At 44.2% G+C, this 18,912-nt stretch overlaps 1 protein-coding gene across 5 annotated transcripts in view; it reads right to left on the minus strand.

Moving 5' to 3' along the window:
- Positions 1-18,912, minus strand: part of dennd2b (DENN domain containing 2B) — a 465,023-nt gene that overhangs the window by 73,665 nt on the left and 372,446 nt on the right. For all 5 annotated transcript variants that reach the window (XM_087996551.1, XM_087996548.1, XM_087996550.1 and 2 more), the window contains one exon: positions 233-310. In XM_087996551.1, the coding sequence (XP_087852677.1) occupies positions 233-310 (78 nt within the window). The remainder of the gene's footprint in view (positions 1-232; positions 311-18,912) is intronic.

The raw sequence follows: 18,912 nt of genomic DNA on the forward strand, positions 1-18,912 counted from the left end.
TGTTAATGTTGAAAGTGCTGATCTCAATCAGGAATAATTATTGGCAGTTATTGGAAATATTAAGGCACACTGACTAACTGTTTCAGACTAAATCTTGCATGAGACTTTTCATAAATCTCTGAATGGAAACTACCTAATTCTCAATTAGCAGAAACTCAACTCTCAATGATGGTCTTTGAACAAGTTTGTTACAAGTGAACAAAAGTTTGTAATTCAAGGTGTAACACCATACCTTTGAAAAGAGGGTGAAGCAGCCCAGACGACTGATGACACAATAAACCTCTGGTAAGCGTGGGCCTTTACCACTTGGCTGAAATTAAAAGTAAAAAATAATGAAAATTAAAGATAGTCCTTCAATAGTAACAAAAATTCTTGTTTTATTTATTAATAAGGAGTTGTGAGGTCATCTTACAGCTGTACACGACATTGGTTAGGCTACTGTTGGAATATTGCGTGCAATTCTAGTCTCCTTCCAATCAGAAGGATGTTGTGAAACTTGAAAGGATTCAGAAAAGATTTACAAGGATGTTGCCAGGGTTGGAGGATTTGAGCTATAGGGAGAGGCTGAACAGGCTGGGGCTGTTTTCCCTGGAGCATCGGAGGCTGAGGGGTGACCTTATAGAGGTTTATAAAATCATGAGGGGCATGGATAGGGTCAATAGACAAAGTCTTTGCCTTGGGGTGGGAGAGGCCAGAACTAGAGGGCATAGGTTTCGGGTGAGAGGGGAAAGATAGAGAAGGGACTTAAGGGGCAACACTTTTCATACAAAGGGTGGTGCATGTATGGAATGAGCTGCCAGAGAAAGTGGGGGAGGCTGATAAAATTACAGCATTTAAAAGGTATCTGGATGGATATATCAATAGGAAGGGTTTGGAGGGATATGGGCCAAATGCTCGCAAATGGGACTAGATTAGGTTAGGATACCTGGTCGCATGAACATGTTTGACCGAATGATCTGTTTCCCATGCTGTACATCTCTATAACAACGCTTGCCCTTCACTATGACTCGGTAAAAACAATGACTGCAGATGCTGGAAACCAGATTCTGGATTAGTGGTTCTGGAAAAGCACAGCAGTTCAGGCAGCATCCGAGGTGCAGTAAAATCGACGTTTCGGGCAAAAGCCCGATTCCTGATGAAGGGCTTTTGCCCGAAACGTCGATTTTACTGTTCCTCGGATGTTTCCTTCACTATAACTCACCCTTCAATATTAAACATACTTACTCTGTTATGTTAAATACATCTGCCTTAACATATTGTTCATCCGAAAGGATTAAAGATACTTAATGTCCAATTTTGCTCATCATCCAGTAGTAAAGGTTTCTCTCTACAGTGTTATATAGGATATACAGCACAGGATAGGTCCAACTACTTGATGCTGGAACTTGTGCCCCATTCAAGCCTACACCATTTTTTGCATTTAAAAACAGCTATCATCATTGTAACATTCTCCTTTTCCCCTCAAGTGCTTAACTAAGCATTGTTAAATACAACAAGACTATTTGTTTCAACCACTCCCTGGATTTTAATGCCAAGGTTTACCGTGACTCCAATGTCTGGAGCAGAACCATGGAAAAAGGTGAGGTTGAAAAAGCCAACATAAATGACATCCATTCTCCTGCTGACAAATTGTGCTCAGTATGGCCTCATCATAACAGACACCCTCTTCTGTAGGAAGGGTAAACTAAAAACAACTTCTTTAGGTATGCTAGATTTGGCGCAATATGGATTGCATCACATTTGGATCACTGAGCTAAACGATGTCTGTATCACTTGAACCGTGTGGGGAACTGATACCTGTCCAATAGATAACTGAACCAGTGATGAACACCATTCATCACCAAGACATTATATAGTTCAAAAGTCCAACAGAAAGTAAATCAGTGTCTGAGTTTGAAAATAATTGAAGAAAAGAATTCCAAGTGCGACTCACAACTGATCTGCAAAATCTTCTGACATCACAAATCAATTCCAGTACAGTAGGATCAAATAAAGTCAGTGAACAAGAAGCCAATGCCCAGATCTTAGGATTCGGACAATTACATCACCTGTACCAATTCGATGCAAGCAATGCTGAAATAGGAGACTTCCTAAAGTAAAATCAGTAACCTTAATTGGCTGCAGAGCAATGCAATGTCATTTCAAGACTCATGCCCAATGACAAATGTGGAAGACAAAGAAAACATGGTGAGAACAGAAAGCCCAGAAGATCCAACAATATGCTGACCATCAAGACATGAAGAATTTTGAGGTCACTAGGCCCATCTACAAAGATCAAACAGACAACAATCTCCTTTGCACAGCGTCTCAGATGCATTCCTCTTCTAATGATGATAATGCCATATCAATGCTGGAAAGAATATTCCAAACAACTTCAAGTTCAGATGTCCCTCAGTGCCCCAAGGCAAAATCCATGGTTGAGCCACCATCAGCGGGAGAACTGTAACAAACTAACAAACAAATGAAAAACAACAAAACCTGCAGCTCCAATGGTATCTTGGCTATGGTCTTCAACGCTGATGGGCCTTTGCTAGCATAAAGATCCCATGTAATTATCTGACAGATTTGTGCAGGAAAATAAATTCCCCGGCTCTCTCTATTTCATGAATGAAGCAATTATAACTACCTTTATGAAGGGCACTGAATCATGGGGAACTATTAAGGTACTTCCCTCTTCTCCACAGCAGGGAAATTCCTGAAACACAAATTCATGAGTTTCTTATTTTCTGTGGCTAAGATAATCTTCCCAGAGAAATGTGCCTTTAGATCTTTTGGAGGAACCTTCAACATGACTTGTATTGCAAGATAAAGCCAAGAAATATGAATGAGAATAGCATCAGGAATTCACCATTGTATTCATTGAACTGACCAAAGCATCTGATTCAGTAAATCATAAGGCTCAATGGATTGTATTCCAAAAATCTGGATGTCCAAGAAACCTCTTGCAATTGCTTCATGATTATGTCGTTACAACTGTCTGAGTGAGAGGATCTGAAACTGATGCCTTCCAAATCCAAATTTGCATGATAACTTTTAAATTATACAGGGGATAACAAATAAACAGTGTCTTTTCACCTCTCCAAATATCAACTATCTTTTGCTGGCAGTGTTAAATAGAGATTAATACTTAACCAATCTTCCTAGATGTGAATGGTCTATAGTTTATAGGTGACTGCAGTGTTGATGGCACGCTGTACTAGATTTGTAAGTCACTTTCAATGTCTCCAATTCTAAATATGAGAAGCTAAGCCAGTTTTTCAATGTTGCCAAAACAAAACTCATATCAACCTATATCTGGTCCGCCAAATATTCCAGCTCCCATTAGTGTGAAAGGGGAGGCACTGAAATATGTTCAATGCTTTCCATACCTTGGCAGCCATATCTCTCAAAAGGCCATCACTGATGGCGGGGAATGCTTAACGACAACGACCTCTAAGTGCAGACCTTTAATTCAACAAAAATTCTAGTGTCCACAGCAACTGATATTACCATGCTCTTGTACTGCAATGAGATCTGGGATGTATATCAGATCAGACAGTGAGAGGAATCTCATCAGCAGTACCTTACAAAATGTTCCAGACTCCAATGGGATGACCATTGACAAAATCTACAGTCGTTCCTGAAACCTGCCAGTATTCAGGCAAAACTCCTGGAAAATCAACTTTTATTGTCTGGGCATCGTGTCCAGATAGACAAAAACTATCTTCCCAACTCTCAAATTGCCAATGTTCTGGAAGAGGACAAAGAACACAATTCAAAAATACACTGACGCTTTCCACGAAGGACAGAGCATTGACAATAATGATTGGGAGGAACTTACTTCCAATCGTGTTGAATGTGGACAACTCATCCATCAATCTACATCAAGCTTTGACTCACCGCATCTTAATAATGAGGCAGAGTAGCAATGGAGAATCCTGCACTCCAGATCATACTTCCTCATGAGACAGCCTGGTCCATATGTCTAAAGGTTTGCAGTTTGATAATGGACCTGCTCAAGCGGATGCAGATCCATGACATAAACCCAAGACCCTAGGGGCATCATCTTCAAATAAACTCAAGGAACGTTAGATCATCTCTCATTCCTTTTTCAAGAAAAAGGTCCTAGCCTGCAAATCCATTAAAGATACTTTCCATAAGATATCACTCGTTTAATATTATTGAAGTGTCTTTATCTATATTGTATATAATGAAAATGCTTTCAGGAACGATACACTTACAAAACCCACAAAAACGTATTTTTAATCCGTAATCCAGCAGGCAGTACAAAAGGCAAATGTAAGTTAGCCTTCGTAGTGAGAGCTTTTGAGCACAGGAGTAAGGATGTCTTGCCAGAGAGTTTTACAGGGCCTTGGTGAGACTACACCTGGAATATTGTGTATAGTTTTGGTCTCCTTACTGGAGGAAGGTATTCTGGCTAAGGAGGGAGTGCAGTGAAAGTTTACCACAGTCATTGCTAGTCTGATAGGACTGACACTAAGAGGAAAGGTTGAATTGGTTAGGATTATATTCGCTGGTGTTCAGAAGAATGAGGGTTCTCTCATAAAATCGTAAAGAATTCTACAGGACTAGACAGGTTATCTTCAGGAAGAATGTTCCTGATAGCAGGGGAGTCCAGAATCAAGGGTCACAGTCTAAGAAGGGTAAACCATTTAGGACTGTGATGAGGAGAGATTTCTTCACCCAGAGGGTGGTGAGCCTTTGGAAGTTGCTACCACAGGAAGTAGTCAAGACCAGAAAAATTGCATGAGTTCAAGTAGGAATTGGATGGAGCACTTGGGGCCAAAGGAATAGTGCCATGTGGGAAAAGCAGGAGAAAGCTATTAAATTGTACTATTAGCCAAAGAACATAGAACATTACAGCGTAGTACAGGCTCTTCAGCCCTCGTTTTGTGCCAATCTGTGGAACCAATCTGAAGTCTATCTATCCTACACTCCATTTTCATCCATATGTTTATCCAATGACCATTTAAATGCCCTTAAAGTTGGCGAGTCTACTACTGTTGCAGGCAGTGCGTTCCATGCCCTTACTACTCTCTGAGTAAAGAAACCACCTCTGACATCTGTCCTATATCTATCACCCCTCAATTTAAAGCTTTGTCCCCTCATGCCAGCCATCACCATCCGAGGAAAAAGGCACTCACTGTCCACCCTATTTAACCCTCTAATTATCTTATATGTCTCAATTAAGTCACCTCTCAACCTTCTTCTCTCTAATGAAAACAGCCTGGTCCCTCAGCCTTTCTTCATCAGTCCTTCCCTCCACACCAGGCAACATCCTTGTAAATCTCCTTTGCACCTTTTCCAAAGCTTCCACATCCTTCCTATAATGCGCTGACCAGAACTGTATGCAATACTCCAAGTGCAGCCGCAACAGAGTTTTTTGCAGCTGCAGCATGACCTCATGGTTCCGAAACTCGATCCCTTAACCAATAAAAGTTAACACACCTTATGCCTTCTTAATAACCCTATCAATGTGGGTGGCAACTTTCAGGGATCTATATACATGGACACCAAAATCTCTCTGCTCATCTCCATTACTAAGAAATGTTACCATTAGCCCAGTACTCTGCATTCCTGTTGCTCCTTCCAAAGTGAATCACCTCACACTTTTCCTCATTAAACTCCATTTGCCACCTCTTAACCCAACTCTGCAGCTTATGTCTCTCTGTAACCTGCAACATTCTTCAGCACTATCCACAACTCCACTGACCTTAGTATCATCTGCAAATTTACTAACCCATCCTCCTATGTCCTCATCTAGGTCATTTATAAACATTACAAACAGCAGCAGCCTCAAAAAAAGATCCTTGCGGTACACCACTAGTGACTGAACTCCAGCATGAACCTTTCCCATCAACCATCACCCTTCTATCTTCTTTCAGCTAGCCAATTTCTGATCCAAACCGCTAAATGACCCTCAATCCCTCCGTATTTTGTGCAATAGCCTCCTGTGAACCTTATCAAACAACTTACTGAAAACCATATACACCACATCAACTGCTTTACCCTCATCCACATCATCATGTGGAGGGAAGGACTGATGAAGCATGACCTACCCTTCACAAAGGCATGTTGACTATCCCTAATCAACTTATTCCTTAGATGATTATAAATCGTATCTCTTACAAACTTTTCAGATACTTTACCCACTACCGAAGTAAGGTGCACTAATCTATAATTACCAAGGTTGTCTCTACTCCCCTTCTTGAACAAGGGGACATTTGCTATCCTCCAGTCTTCTGGCACTATTTCTGTAGACAATGATGACATAATGGTCAAAGCCAAAGGCTCTGCAATCTCCTCCCTAGCTTCCCAGAGTATCCTAGGATAAATCCTATCCAGCCCAGGGGACCTATCTACTTTCATACTTTTCAGATAATGAGGAATGGCCAACTCCAGCTCCTTTTTTACTATGTTTCAATTTAAAGAAGTGCTGAGACAACTGCTTTATAATATCCATTTGTTCTTAGGGTATGCTTTTCTTACGATTGAGAAAAAAAAACTGACATCAGAAAGGAAGTAGGGCAAAGTTGAATGGAGGAAAGTTGTGGGTGTAGAAACTATTTGGAAAATTAAGAAATTTCAAAGTTTTGAGGTTTTGGCAAAAAAAATATTTGAGTAAGTGAAGATGAGAAGGGCTTTCATTTCAAAATTGCAAGAAGGAGGATACCTGAATTTTAAGAACAAGAGTAAGAGGTCAAAGTGAAGTGATTTTATTCACTCGGTTTTGCAGCTAGAGTTATAACCAAATATTTTATGTGGCTGCCACTAAATGTTCACAAATATGTGAATCGATGAAGTTCATGAAGTTCACATCTGACTGAAGAGTTGAATGGCTTCCCCTTATTAGGCATTGAATTGCTCCTGAAACCACTGACTGATTAAATCAACTATGTAAAGTTTTTGCTTCAAATCTACACTAAAATTCATTGGAATGTCAACACCTTGCCAGAAGCCTTGGATATCCACCAGCCCATAGCTATCTTTGGTAATTGCCAATAAAAACACATTGGTCCACAAACATCTAGATACAATGCAGCAAGCCAAATAAAAAGTGAAATTCATTTTTCTAACTATAATGGATCTTGGGTGAAATGAAGCTTAAGGTCTGGAATTTCCTCAGAGCCACTTCCTGGTTTGCCACTTTACTGACACCAGAACTACAGTGGGAACCCTGTTCATGCTGATAACCTGGGTTTCTTCAACACTTCCTGTGAAATTACTGTGACAGGCAAATTTCCCCATTGAGTAATTGTAGAGCAGGCCAATTACATATACTGATATTTAGTTTAGCTTTTGACATCCCGCTTTTCTTTGTTTTAAAATAACCTCTCCCAACACACTAGAGGAAGCAGTCAATGCCATCTAATCACACCAAGGGCCAGTCATGTATTTTAAAAATTAACTCATGGCATGTAGGCTTCACTGGACCAAAATTTATTGGACAAATTTTATTGCTCATCACAAGCTGCCTGGCGTAAATAGCAGTGTATTTGGTGCCAGTAGACTCACAATGCTGTGTCTTGGAAATGATGGACAGGCTTTGGGAAGTCAGGAGGTTATTTACTCATTGCAGAATTCACAGCTTCTGAGCTGTTCTTGTAGCCAGAGTATGGCTAGGCCAGTTCTGTTTCTGGTCTTTGGTAATCCACAGGACTTTGATAGTGGACGTTTCAGTGATGACAATGACATTGAATGTCAAGGGGTGATGTTTAGATACTCTCTTGTTGGAGATGGTCATTGTACTGACAAGTGGCAAGTAACGTTTCACCAGGCAAAGCTAGATATTGTTCACATCTTGCCACATTTGGATGTGGGCTGCTTCAACCTCTGAGTCTTGAACATTGTGCAATCATCAGTGAACAACCCCACTTCTGACATTATGATGGACAGATGATCATTGGCGAAGCAACTGAAGATGTTTGGTGCTCAGACACTATCCTGAGGAACTTCTGTTGAGATGTCCTAGTTCTGAGGTGGCTGTTATCCAACAACCACAGCTATCTTCCATTGTGCCAGGTATACATTCAACCAGAAAAAGTGTTTTTCTCCCCAATTCCCATTAATTTGAGTTTTGCTAGGGCTCCTAAATGCCACGCTGTCAAATAAAGCCTTGATGTCAAGAGTAGTCACTCTCAATTCACCTCCTTTGTCCATATTTGAATGGAGGTTGTAATGAGGTCAGGCCCTGCCAGAATCCAAACTCAGCACAACTTGAGCAAGTTTATTGATAAACAAGTGCTGCTTGATCGAACTGTTGAAGACACCTTCCATTATTTTACAGATGATGAAGAGTAGACTAACGGGGTGATAATTGGTTGGGTTAGCTATGTCCTGCTTTTTGTGTACAGGACATTCTGGTAATTTTTTACTTTGTCAGGTAGATGCCAACATTATAGCTTGTAAAGGGGCAGTGCAATTTCTGGAGCATAAGTCTTCAGTACTAGTGCCAGTATTAGTTGTCAAGGCTCATTGCTTTTAGAGTATGAAGTGACTCCAGCAGTTTCTTGATATCAAATGGAGTGATTTCAATTGGCTGAAACTGATATTTGGAGGAGACCGAAATGGATCACGTACTCAGCACTTCTGGCCGAGGATTGTTGTGAGTGCTTCAGCTTTCTCTTTTGCACTGAAGTGCTGGGCTACACTATCATTGAGGACGGGGATATTTATGAAGCCTCATCCTCAAGTAAGTTATTTCATTGTCCACCACCACTCAAGACTGGATGTGGCAGGTCTACATCGGCTTAAATTGGATCTGTTGTTTGTGGAATCAGTTAGCACTGTCTATCACATGCTGCCTATGCTGGCTGGCATGCAAGTAGCCTTTTTTGTAGCTTTTTTCAGATTGACCTCCTGCACTTTTCACAGAACCAGTGTTGACCCCTAACTGGATGGCAATGATAGAGAGGAAATATGCTGAATCACGAGTTTGCAGATTGTTCTGGAGTCTGATTCTGCTGCTGTTGATAGCCCACAGTGCCTCAAGGGTACAGTGCAGCAGGCAGATGGACAACGATGGGTTAAGTAGCTTCTTCCCTCTTGTTGGTTCCCTCACCATCTGCCACAGACCCAATCGAGCAGCTATGTTCTTTAGGACTTGACCAACTCAGTCAGTCAGCTTCATAGGACATTAGGGGTTGGGGGTGTAACATAGTAAGTAGCGGGAGGTTTCCTTGTCTACATCAGACCTCATGATGTCTGGAGCCAATGCTGAGGACTCCCAGGCAATATGGCAATTCCTTCCAACCGTATACCACTGTCACTTCTGCTGGACGTTTGCTCTCAGAAGAACGTGACATTCTCAAACATGGTGACTTGGGCTGTATAGTTATGGTAACATTCTGAGAATGATTATGGTAAGCTGTGGCATGGCTAGTCTATGAGATAACTGTCCCAATTCTGGCACTCGCCCCCAGATGTTGGCAAGGAGGACATTGCAGAATAATCACAGCTGAAGTGTAAACTGCTTCCAGTTCCTAGGTTAGTATCAGGTCGTCCACCTGGCTTCATCATTTTCTGGAGTGGTTGATACAACAGAGAGGCTTGCTAGGCCATTTCAGAAGGCAACTGAGAGTCTCCCACATTGCTCATGTAAGCCAAACCTGATAAGGAAAGCAGTTTTCCTTTCTTAAAGGACATCATTGAACCAGAAGGGTTCATATGGCAATCAGCAATGATTTATGATCAACATTAGATTTTTAATTCCAGATTTTAAAAACTGAACTCAAATTCCATCAGCTGGCTTGGTTGGATTCAAACCAAGATGTCTCAAGCATTTCCTAGGTCCCTGGATTACAGTTCGCCAATAAGATATCACCTCCCCCTCATTCAGCAATGCTTGAGATTGATGCTGGTAAGATTATGTTGAATTGTAACAATTCCTTCATGACAGATAATATGACTCCATGGGGTAATGGATGTGAAGGCACCATCCAGACTACTGAATATATTTGCGGCTGCTGCAGATTTGCTTGCAAACCAGAATTAGGAAGCCATGACCACAGTAATTTCAAAGAAACGTCTTCACAACATTTGTTCAGACAGTGAGCCAAACAACTTAAAGTTACATGTGTGATGCTGAGAATTGTCACTGCTCATAGGTAACAGCTGGGCCACAGAATGTACTGATTTTCTGCTGTCATTGTGAGCATATTAGCATCCAGAAATATTACTTCTATGCGTAAATAGGGATGTAGCAAGATAAATTTTGCTACATGGTCATCATACGTGCCAAACCATAGAAAAGTCACGAAAACTGTCAAAAAGCTCCATAAAAAACTGTCAACTTTGAATGTAAGCCCATAACCAAGTTGACCAGTTTCAAATTGTTGAATAGGTTAAATTCCTTTTTACTTGCATGGGATTTAAAGATTTTTAATCAGTACATTGGAGATAATCATATCCTATAATTTGTTTTGTTCTATGGAAACTGAACACCAATGACCTTAGCTATGACACAAGAACAAGCAGGTACACAGAGAATATAAGGAAAATTAAAACCAAAATACTGTAGATGCTGGAAATCCAAAATAGAAGGAGAAAGTGCTGGGGAAACTTAGCATGTCTGGCAATAACATATGGTGAGGAACGGAGTTAATATTTTGAGTCCAATGGAGCCATTACCCCTGGTAAAACATGTCAAAACACACTCAAAATTATATTATAAAAGTGATTGGAAGGCCTCCTGTTTTCACTAAGACTGAAATTTGTGTTCAGATTTTTTAGCTTAAAGTCCCTGCTGCTAAAACTTGAGAAAAAAATCCAGTCACTTGTTCCATTTTGTTGAATTGCAGGCCATATGATTGAAGAAAATAAAATCTATTATTTCTGTTTCAATAGTCTTCATTGTCTGGAACGGCAAGAGTTTGTTTTGACAGCTCAAACCATGATAAATGCTTGACTGGGTTTCAAAAGCTAAAGCCAACTTAATTCAGCCTGAGTTTTGGTGAACAGTTTGCCAGTTTTTAAAGAGGTAATTAAAGGTTTATCTGCCTTTGATATGGTTTATGGATAGATGGTTGTTGGTTTTGCAACAGTACAATCATTTAAGGGGATTAAATGATGTTCAATGAGAATTAAATTGGTTTGAACATCAATCAAACACACTGCCATTCAGTATGAATGTTAGAAGTTTGCAATTTTTAAGTCAATTTCGAGGGGCTCATTGCTTTGAAATGAACACGGAATGGACATAGAGTGAACATGCAGAGCGTTCAGGGGAAAAGCTAGGGGAGACAAGAACAATGTGGAGAGCTGGGCTGATGTCCCAGTGAACTGCAGCAGGCACTCTAACCAGCCTCAGCTCTTGCACTACTGGCGTATTACCATGGGAGTCTGAAAGAAAGCTACCTTATTTCTAGAAAATTGTCAAAACTGAAGAGAGTAGCAGAAAAGTGATAGCTTTTATAGCATAGCATAAGGTGATTCAGAATAAACTGAACGGCTATTAGGACAGAAGGGAAGGTCAGGGGAAACATCAAGCATCACAAAACAAATTCCAAAAGGAAGTGATAATGGTTTCAGAGAACAGAAAATATTCTTGATTCATGGGATGAGAAATAGAAAAGGGATGGTCTCCTGATTGGGACTGTATTATAGACTCCCACTCCCCCCCCCCCACCCCTGAACAGTCAGTGGGAAATTGAGAAACAAATGTGGAAGGAGATCTCAGTTATCTGTAAGAATAATAGGGTGGTTATGGTAGGGGATTTTAACTTGCCAAACATAAACTGGGACTGGGAGAAAGTGAAGGCTGCAGATGCTAGAGATCTGAGCTGAAATGTGTTGCTGGAAAAGCGCAGGTCAGGCAGCATCCAAGGAGCAGGAGAATTGACGTTTCGGGCATGAGCCCTTCTTCATGAATGAGGAAAGTGTGCCAAGCAGGCTAAGATAAAAGGTAGGGAGGAGGGACTTGGGGGAGGGGCGTTGGAAATTCAATAGGTGGAAGGAGGTTAAGGTGAGGGTGAAAGGCCGGAGTGGGGGTGGGGGTGGAGAGGTCATTAGAGATTGCAGGTTAGGAAGGTGGTGCTGAGTTCGAGGGTTGGGACTGAGACAAGGTGGGGGAGGGGAAATGAGGAAACTGGAGAAATCTGAGTTCATCCCTTATGGTTGGAGGGTTCCTAGGCGGTCTCCCCAATATAGAGGAGGCCACATCAGGTGCAGAGGATGTAGTAAATGATGTGTGTGGAGGTGCAGGTGAATTTATGGTGGATATGGAAGGATCCCTTGGGAACTTGGAGGGAAGTAAGGGGGGGAAGGTGTGGGCGCAGGTTTTGCATTTCTTGCAGTTGCAGGGGAAGGTACCGGGAGTGGAGGTTGGGTTGGTGGGGGGAGTGGAGGTTGGGTTGGTGAGGGGGGGTGGACCTGACGAGGGAGTCACGGAGGGAGTGGTCTTTTCGGAACGCTGATGGGGAGGGGAGGGAAATATATCCCTGGTGGTGGCAGAAATGACGACGGATGATACGATATATATGGAGGTTGGTGAGGTGGTAGGTGAGGACCAGTGGGGTTCTGCCCTGGTGGTGATTGGAGGGGCGGGGCTCAAGGGCGGAGGAGCAAGAGGTGGAGGAGATGCGGTGGAGGGCATCGTCGATCATGTCTGGGGGTAAATTACAGTCTTTGAAGAAGGAGGCCATCTGGGTTGTTCGGTATTGGAACTGGTCCTCCTGGGAGCAGATGCAGCGGAGACGAAGGAATTGGGAATATAGGATGGCGTTTTTACAAGGGGCAGGGTGGGAGGAGGTGTAGTCTAGGTAGCTGTGGGAGTCGGTCGGTTTATAGTAAATGTCCGTGTTGATTCGGTCGCCCAATTTCCAATCTTCCCACTTCCTCCAAACTTCCAATCTTCCCAGTTCCTCCAAACCATTTCTACCTCCTGCCCAAAATCCACAAACCTGACTGCCCCGGCCGACCAATTGTCTCAGCCTGCTCCTATCCCACCGAACACATCTCTGCATACCTCGACACTGTCCTGTCCCCCTGAGTCCAAGAACTCCCCACCTACGTTCGGGACACCACCCATGCCCTCCACCTCCTCCATGATTTTCGCTTCCCTGGTCCCCAACGCCTTATCTTCGCCATGGACATCCAGTCCCTGTACACCTCCATCCCCCATCATGGAAGGACTCAAAGCCCTCTGCTTCTTCCTTTCCCGCCGTACCAACCAGTACCCTTCCACTGACACCCTCCGTCGAATGACTGAACTGGTCCTCACTCTGAACAACTTCTCTTTCCAATCTTCCCACTTCTTCCAAACCAAAGAAGTAGCCATGGGCACCCACACAGTGCCGCTTCGTAGGATATGTGGAACAGTCCATCTTCCGCAGCTACACTGGCACCACCCCCACCTTTTCCTCCGCTACATCGACGACTGTATCGGCGCTACCTCGTGCTCCCACGAGGAGGTTGAACAGTTCATTCACTTTACCAACACCTTCCAACCCGACCTCAAATTTATCTGGACCGTCTCAGACTCCTCCCTGCCCGTTTCTATCTCAGGCGACCGAATAAACACAGTCATTTACTCCCACAGCTACCTAGACTACACCTCCTCCCACCCTGCCCCCTGTAAAAACGCCATCCCATATTCCCAATTCCTTCGTCTCCGCCGCATCTGCTCCCAGGAGGACCAGTTCCAATACCGAACAACCCAGATGGCCTCCTTCATCAAAGACCGCAATTTCCCCCCAGACGTGATCAACGATGCTCTCCACCGCATCTCCTCCACTTCCCGCTCCTCCGCCCTTGAGCCCCGCCCCTCCAATCACCACCAGGACAGAACCCCACTGGTCCTCACCTACCACCCCACCAACCTCCATATACATCGTATCATCCATCATCATTTCCACCACCTCCAAACGGATCCCACAACCAGGGATATATTTCCCTCCCCTATCAGCGTTCCGAAAAGACCAGTCCCTCCGTGACTCCCTCGTCAGGTCCACATCCCCCACCAACCCAACCTCCACTCCCGGCACCTTCCCCTGCAACTGCAAGAAATGCAAAACTTGCGCCCACACCTCCCCTCTTACTTTCCTCCAAGGTCCCAAGGGATCCTTCCATATCCACAACAAATTCACCTGCACCTCCACACACATCATTTACTGCATCCGCTGCATCCGATGTGACCTCCTCTATATTGGGAAGGCAGGCCACCTACTTGTGGAACGTTTCAGAGAACACCTCTGGGACACCCGCACCAACCAACCCAACCACCCCGTGGCTCAACACTTCAACTCCCCCTCCTACTCCACCAAGGACATGCAGGTCCTTGGACTCCTCCCTCACCAGACCATAGCAACACGACGGCTGGAGGAAGAGCGCCTCATCTTCCGCCTAGGAACACTCCAACCACAAGGGGTTGAACTCAGATTTCTCCAGTTTCCTCATTTCCCCTCCCCCACCTTTACTCAGTCCCAACCCTCGAACTCAGCACCACCTTCCTAACCTGCAATCATCTTCCTGACCTCTCCGCCCCCACCCCAACTCCGGCTTATCTCCCTCACCTTAACCTCCTTCCACCTATCGCATTTCCAACACCCCTCCCCCAAGTCCCTCCTCCCTACCTTTTATCTTAGCCTGCTTGGCACACTTTCTGCATAAACTAGGACTGCCATAGTGTTAAGGGCTTAGATGGAGAGGAATTTGTTATACAAGAAAATGTTCTGATGCAGTATGTGGATGTACCTATTACAGAACATGCAAAACTTGACCTACTCTTGGGAATTAAGACAGGGCAAGTGACTGAGGTGAGAGTGGGTGGGCGCTTTGGGGCCAGCAACCATAATTTTATTAATTTTAAAATAGTGATGGAAAGGATAGACCAGATCTAAAAGTGTAGTTCTAAATTGGAGGAAGGCTAATTTTCACAGGATTAGGCAAGAACGTTCAAAAGCTGGCTGGGGTCAGATGTTCGCAGGTAAAGGGATGGCTGGAAAATGAGAAGCCTTTAGACATGAGATGACCAGGAGTCCAGAGTCAGAATATTCCTGTTAGGGTGAAAGGAAAGGCTGGTAGGTATAGGGAATGGTGGATGACCTAAGAAGACAGGATAGATTAGAACATAGAACGATACAGTGCAGAACAGGCCCTTCGGCCCTCGATATTGCACTGACCTGTGAGCTCATCCCCCTACACTATCCCATCACCGTCCATGTGCTTATCCAAGGATTGTTTAAATCTCCCTAATGTGGCTGAGTTAGCTATATTGGCAGGCAGGGAGTGCATGCCCTTATCACAGGGTGAAAGCGAGGACTGCAGAAGCTGGAGATCAGAGTCAAGATTAGAGTGGGGCTGGAAAAGCACAGCAGGTCAGGCAGCATCCGAGGAGCAGGAAAATCAATATTTCGGGCAAAAGCCCTTCATCAGGAGTGAGGCAGGGAGCCTCTGGTGTGGAGAGATAAATGGGAGGGGCATGGGGCTGGGGAGAAGGTAGCTAAGAGTACAATAGGCGGATGGAGGTGGGGATGAAGGTGATAGCTCAGAGAGGAGAGTGGAACGGATAAGTGGAAAGGAAGATTGGCAGGTGGGACTGGTCATGAGGATGGTGCTGAGCTGGCAGGTTGGAGCTGGGGTAAGGTGTGGGGAGGGGAAATGAGGAAACTGGTGAAGTCCACATTGATGCCCTGGTGTTGAAGTGTTCCGAAATGGAAGATAGGTGTTCTTCCTCCAGGCTTCGGGTGGTGAGGGAGTGGCGATGGAGGTGGCCCAGGACCTGCATGTCCTCGGCAGAGTGGGAGAGAGAGTTGAAATGTTCGGCCTCGGGGCGGTGAGGTTGATTGGTGCGGGTGTCTCAGAGATGTTCCCTAAAGCGCTCTGCGGAAAGGCATCCAGTCTCCCCAGTGTAAAAGAGACCGCATCTGCAGCAACGGATACAATAAATTACATTGGTGGATGTGCAGGTGAAACTTTGATGGATGTGGAAGGCTCCTTTAGGGCTTTGGATGGAGGTGAGGGAGGTGGTGTGGGCGCAGGCTGTGCAATTCCTGCAGGGGAAGGTGCCAGGAAGGGTGGATTGTTGAGGGGCATGCTCTGAGTAAAGAACCTGCCTCTGACAGCTGTCTTAAATCTATCACCCCTCAATTTGTAGTTATGCCCCCTCGTACAAGCTGATGTTATCATCCTAGGAAAAAGACTTTCACTGTCTACCGCATCTAACCCTCTGATCTCCTTGCATTACTCTACCAAATCCCCTCTTCGCTGCCTTCTATCCAATGAAAACAGAACCAAGTTTCTCAGGCTTTCTCTTAAGAGCTTCCCTCCAGACCAGGCAACATCCTGGTAAATCTCCTCTGCACCTTTTCCGATGCTTCCACATCCTTCCTGTAATGGGGCAACCAGAACCTTACACAATATTCCAAGTGTGGCTGCACTAGCAATTTATATAGTTGCAGCATGAAAAGTGGATAAACCCTCAGGACCTGATCAGGTGTACCCTAGAAATCTGTGGAAAGCGAAGGAAGTGTTTGCTGGGCCCCTTGCTAAGATATTTGCATCATCGATGGTCACAAGTGAGGTGCTGGAAGACTGGAGGTTGGCTAACGTTCTGCCACTATTTAAGAAAGGTGGTTTGGAAATGCCAGGGAACTATAGACCAGTGAGCCTGACCTCGGTGGTGGGCAAGTTGTTGGAGGGAATCCTGAGGGACAGGATGTACATGTATTTGGAAAGGCAAGCACTGATTAGGGATAGTCAACATGGCTTTGTGCATGGGAAATCATGTCTCATGAACTTGATTGAGTTTTTTGAAGAAGTAACAAAGAGGATTGATGAGGGCAGAGAGGGAGAGGTGATCTATATGGACTTCAGTAAGGCATTCGTCAAGATTCCCCATGGGAGACTGGTTAGTAAAGTTAGATCTCATGGAATACAGGGGGAACTAGCCATTTGGATACAGAACTGGCTCATAGGTAGAAGACAGATAGTCATGGTGGAAGGTTGTTTTACAGACTGGAGGCCTGTGACCAGAGCACTGCCACAAAGATCGGTGCTGGGTCCACTACTTTTTGTCATTTATATAAATGATTTGGATGCGAGCATAAGAGGTATAGTTAGTAAGTTTGCAGATGACACAAAATTGGAGGTGTAACGGAGGTGTAAGAAGGTTACCTTAGAGTACAACGGGATCTTGATCAGATGGGCTAATGGGCTGAGAAGTGGCAGATGAACTTTAATTCAGATAAATGCAAGGTGCAGCATTTTGAGAAAGCAAATCTTAGCAGGACTTATACACTTAATGGTAAGGTCCTGGGAAGTGTTGCTGAACAAAGAGACCTTGGAGTGCAGGTTTATAGCTTCTTGAAAGTAGAGTCACATGTAGATAGGATAGTGAAGGCGGCGTTTGGTATGCTTTCCTTTATTTCCTGTATTGAGTACAGGAGTTGGGAGATCATGTTGTTGCTGTACAGGACATTGGTTCAGCCACTTTTTGAAATATTGCATGCAATTCTGGTCTCCTTCCTATTGGAAAGATGTTGTGATACTTGAAAGGGTTCAGAAATGATTTACAAGGATGTTGTCAGGGTTTGAGGATTTGAGCTATAGGGAGAGGCTGAACTGGCTGTGGCTGTTTTCCCTGGAGCGTCAGAGGCTGAGGGGTGACCTTATAGAGGTTTATAAAATCATGACGAGCATGGATAGGATAAATAGGCAAAGTCTTTTCCCTGGGGCAGGGGTGTCCAGAACTAGCGGGCATAGATTTAAGGGTGAGTGGGGAAAGATATAAAAGAGGCCTAAGAGGCAACTTTTTCACTCAGAGGGTGGTCCATGTATGGAATGAGCTTCCAGAGGAAGTGGTGGAGACTACTACAATTGCAACATTTAACAGGCATCTGGATGAGTATATGAATAGAAAGGGTTTGGAGGGATATGGGCCGGGTGCTGGCAAGTGGGACTAGATTGGGTTGGGATATCTGGTCGGCATGGATGAGTTGGACCAAAGGGTTCGTTTCCATACTGTACATCTCTGTGACTCGATATGGGGATTACCAAGGAAAAAGTAGGGCCCGCCAAGGACCACAGTAATACCTTGTGTGTGGAGCTGGCTGATGTAGGTCGGGTTCTAAGTGAATTACCATAAGACCATAAGACATAGGAGTGGAAGTAAGGCCATTCGGCCCATCGAGTCCACTCCGCCATTCAATCATGGCTGATGCGCATTTCAGCTCCACTTACCAGCGTTCTCCCCGTAGCCCTTAATTCCTCTAGACAACAAGAATCTATCAATCTCGGCCTTGAAGACATTTAGCGTCCCGGCTTCCACTGCACTCCATGGCAATGAATTCCACAGGCCCACCACTCTCTGGCTGAAGAAATGTCTCCGCATTTCTGTTCTGAAATGACCCCCTCTAATTCTAAGGCTGTGTCCACGGGTCCTAGTCTCCTCGTCTAACTGAAACAATTTCCTAGCATCCACCTTTTCCAAGCCATGTATTATTTTGTACGTCTCTATTAAGTCTCCCCTTAATCTTCTAAACTCCAACGAATACAATCCCAGTATCCTCAGCCGTTCCTCATATGTTAGACCTGTCATTCCAGGGATCATCCGTGTGAATCTCCGCTGGACACGTTCCAGTGCCAGTATGTCCTTCCTGAGGTGTGGGGACCAAAACTGGACACAGTACTCCAAATGGGGCCTAACCAGAGCTTTATAAAGTCTTAGTAGTACATCTCTGCTTTTATATTCCAACCCTCTTGAGATAAGAGACAACATTGCATTCGCTTTCTTAATCACGGACTCAACCTGCATGTTTACCTTTAGAGAATCCTCGACTAGCACTCCCAGATCCCTTTGTGCTTTGGCTTTATTAATTTTCTCACCATTTAGAAAGTAGTCTATGCTTTTATTCTTTTTGCCAAAGTGCAAGACCTCGCACTTGCTCACGTTAAATTCCATCAGCCATTTCCTGG

Source organism: Chiloscyllium plagiosum, unplaced genomic scaffold (assembly GCF_037043375.1).
Source record: "Chiloscyllium plagiosum isolate Xiang-an unplaced genomic scaffold, Cpla_swu_hap1 HiC_scaffold_18, whole genome shotgun sequence".
NCBI classification, from domain to species: Eukaryota; Metazoa; Chordata; class Chondrichthyes; order Orectolobiformes; family Hemiscylliidae; genus Chiloscyllium; species Chiloscyllium plagiosum.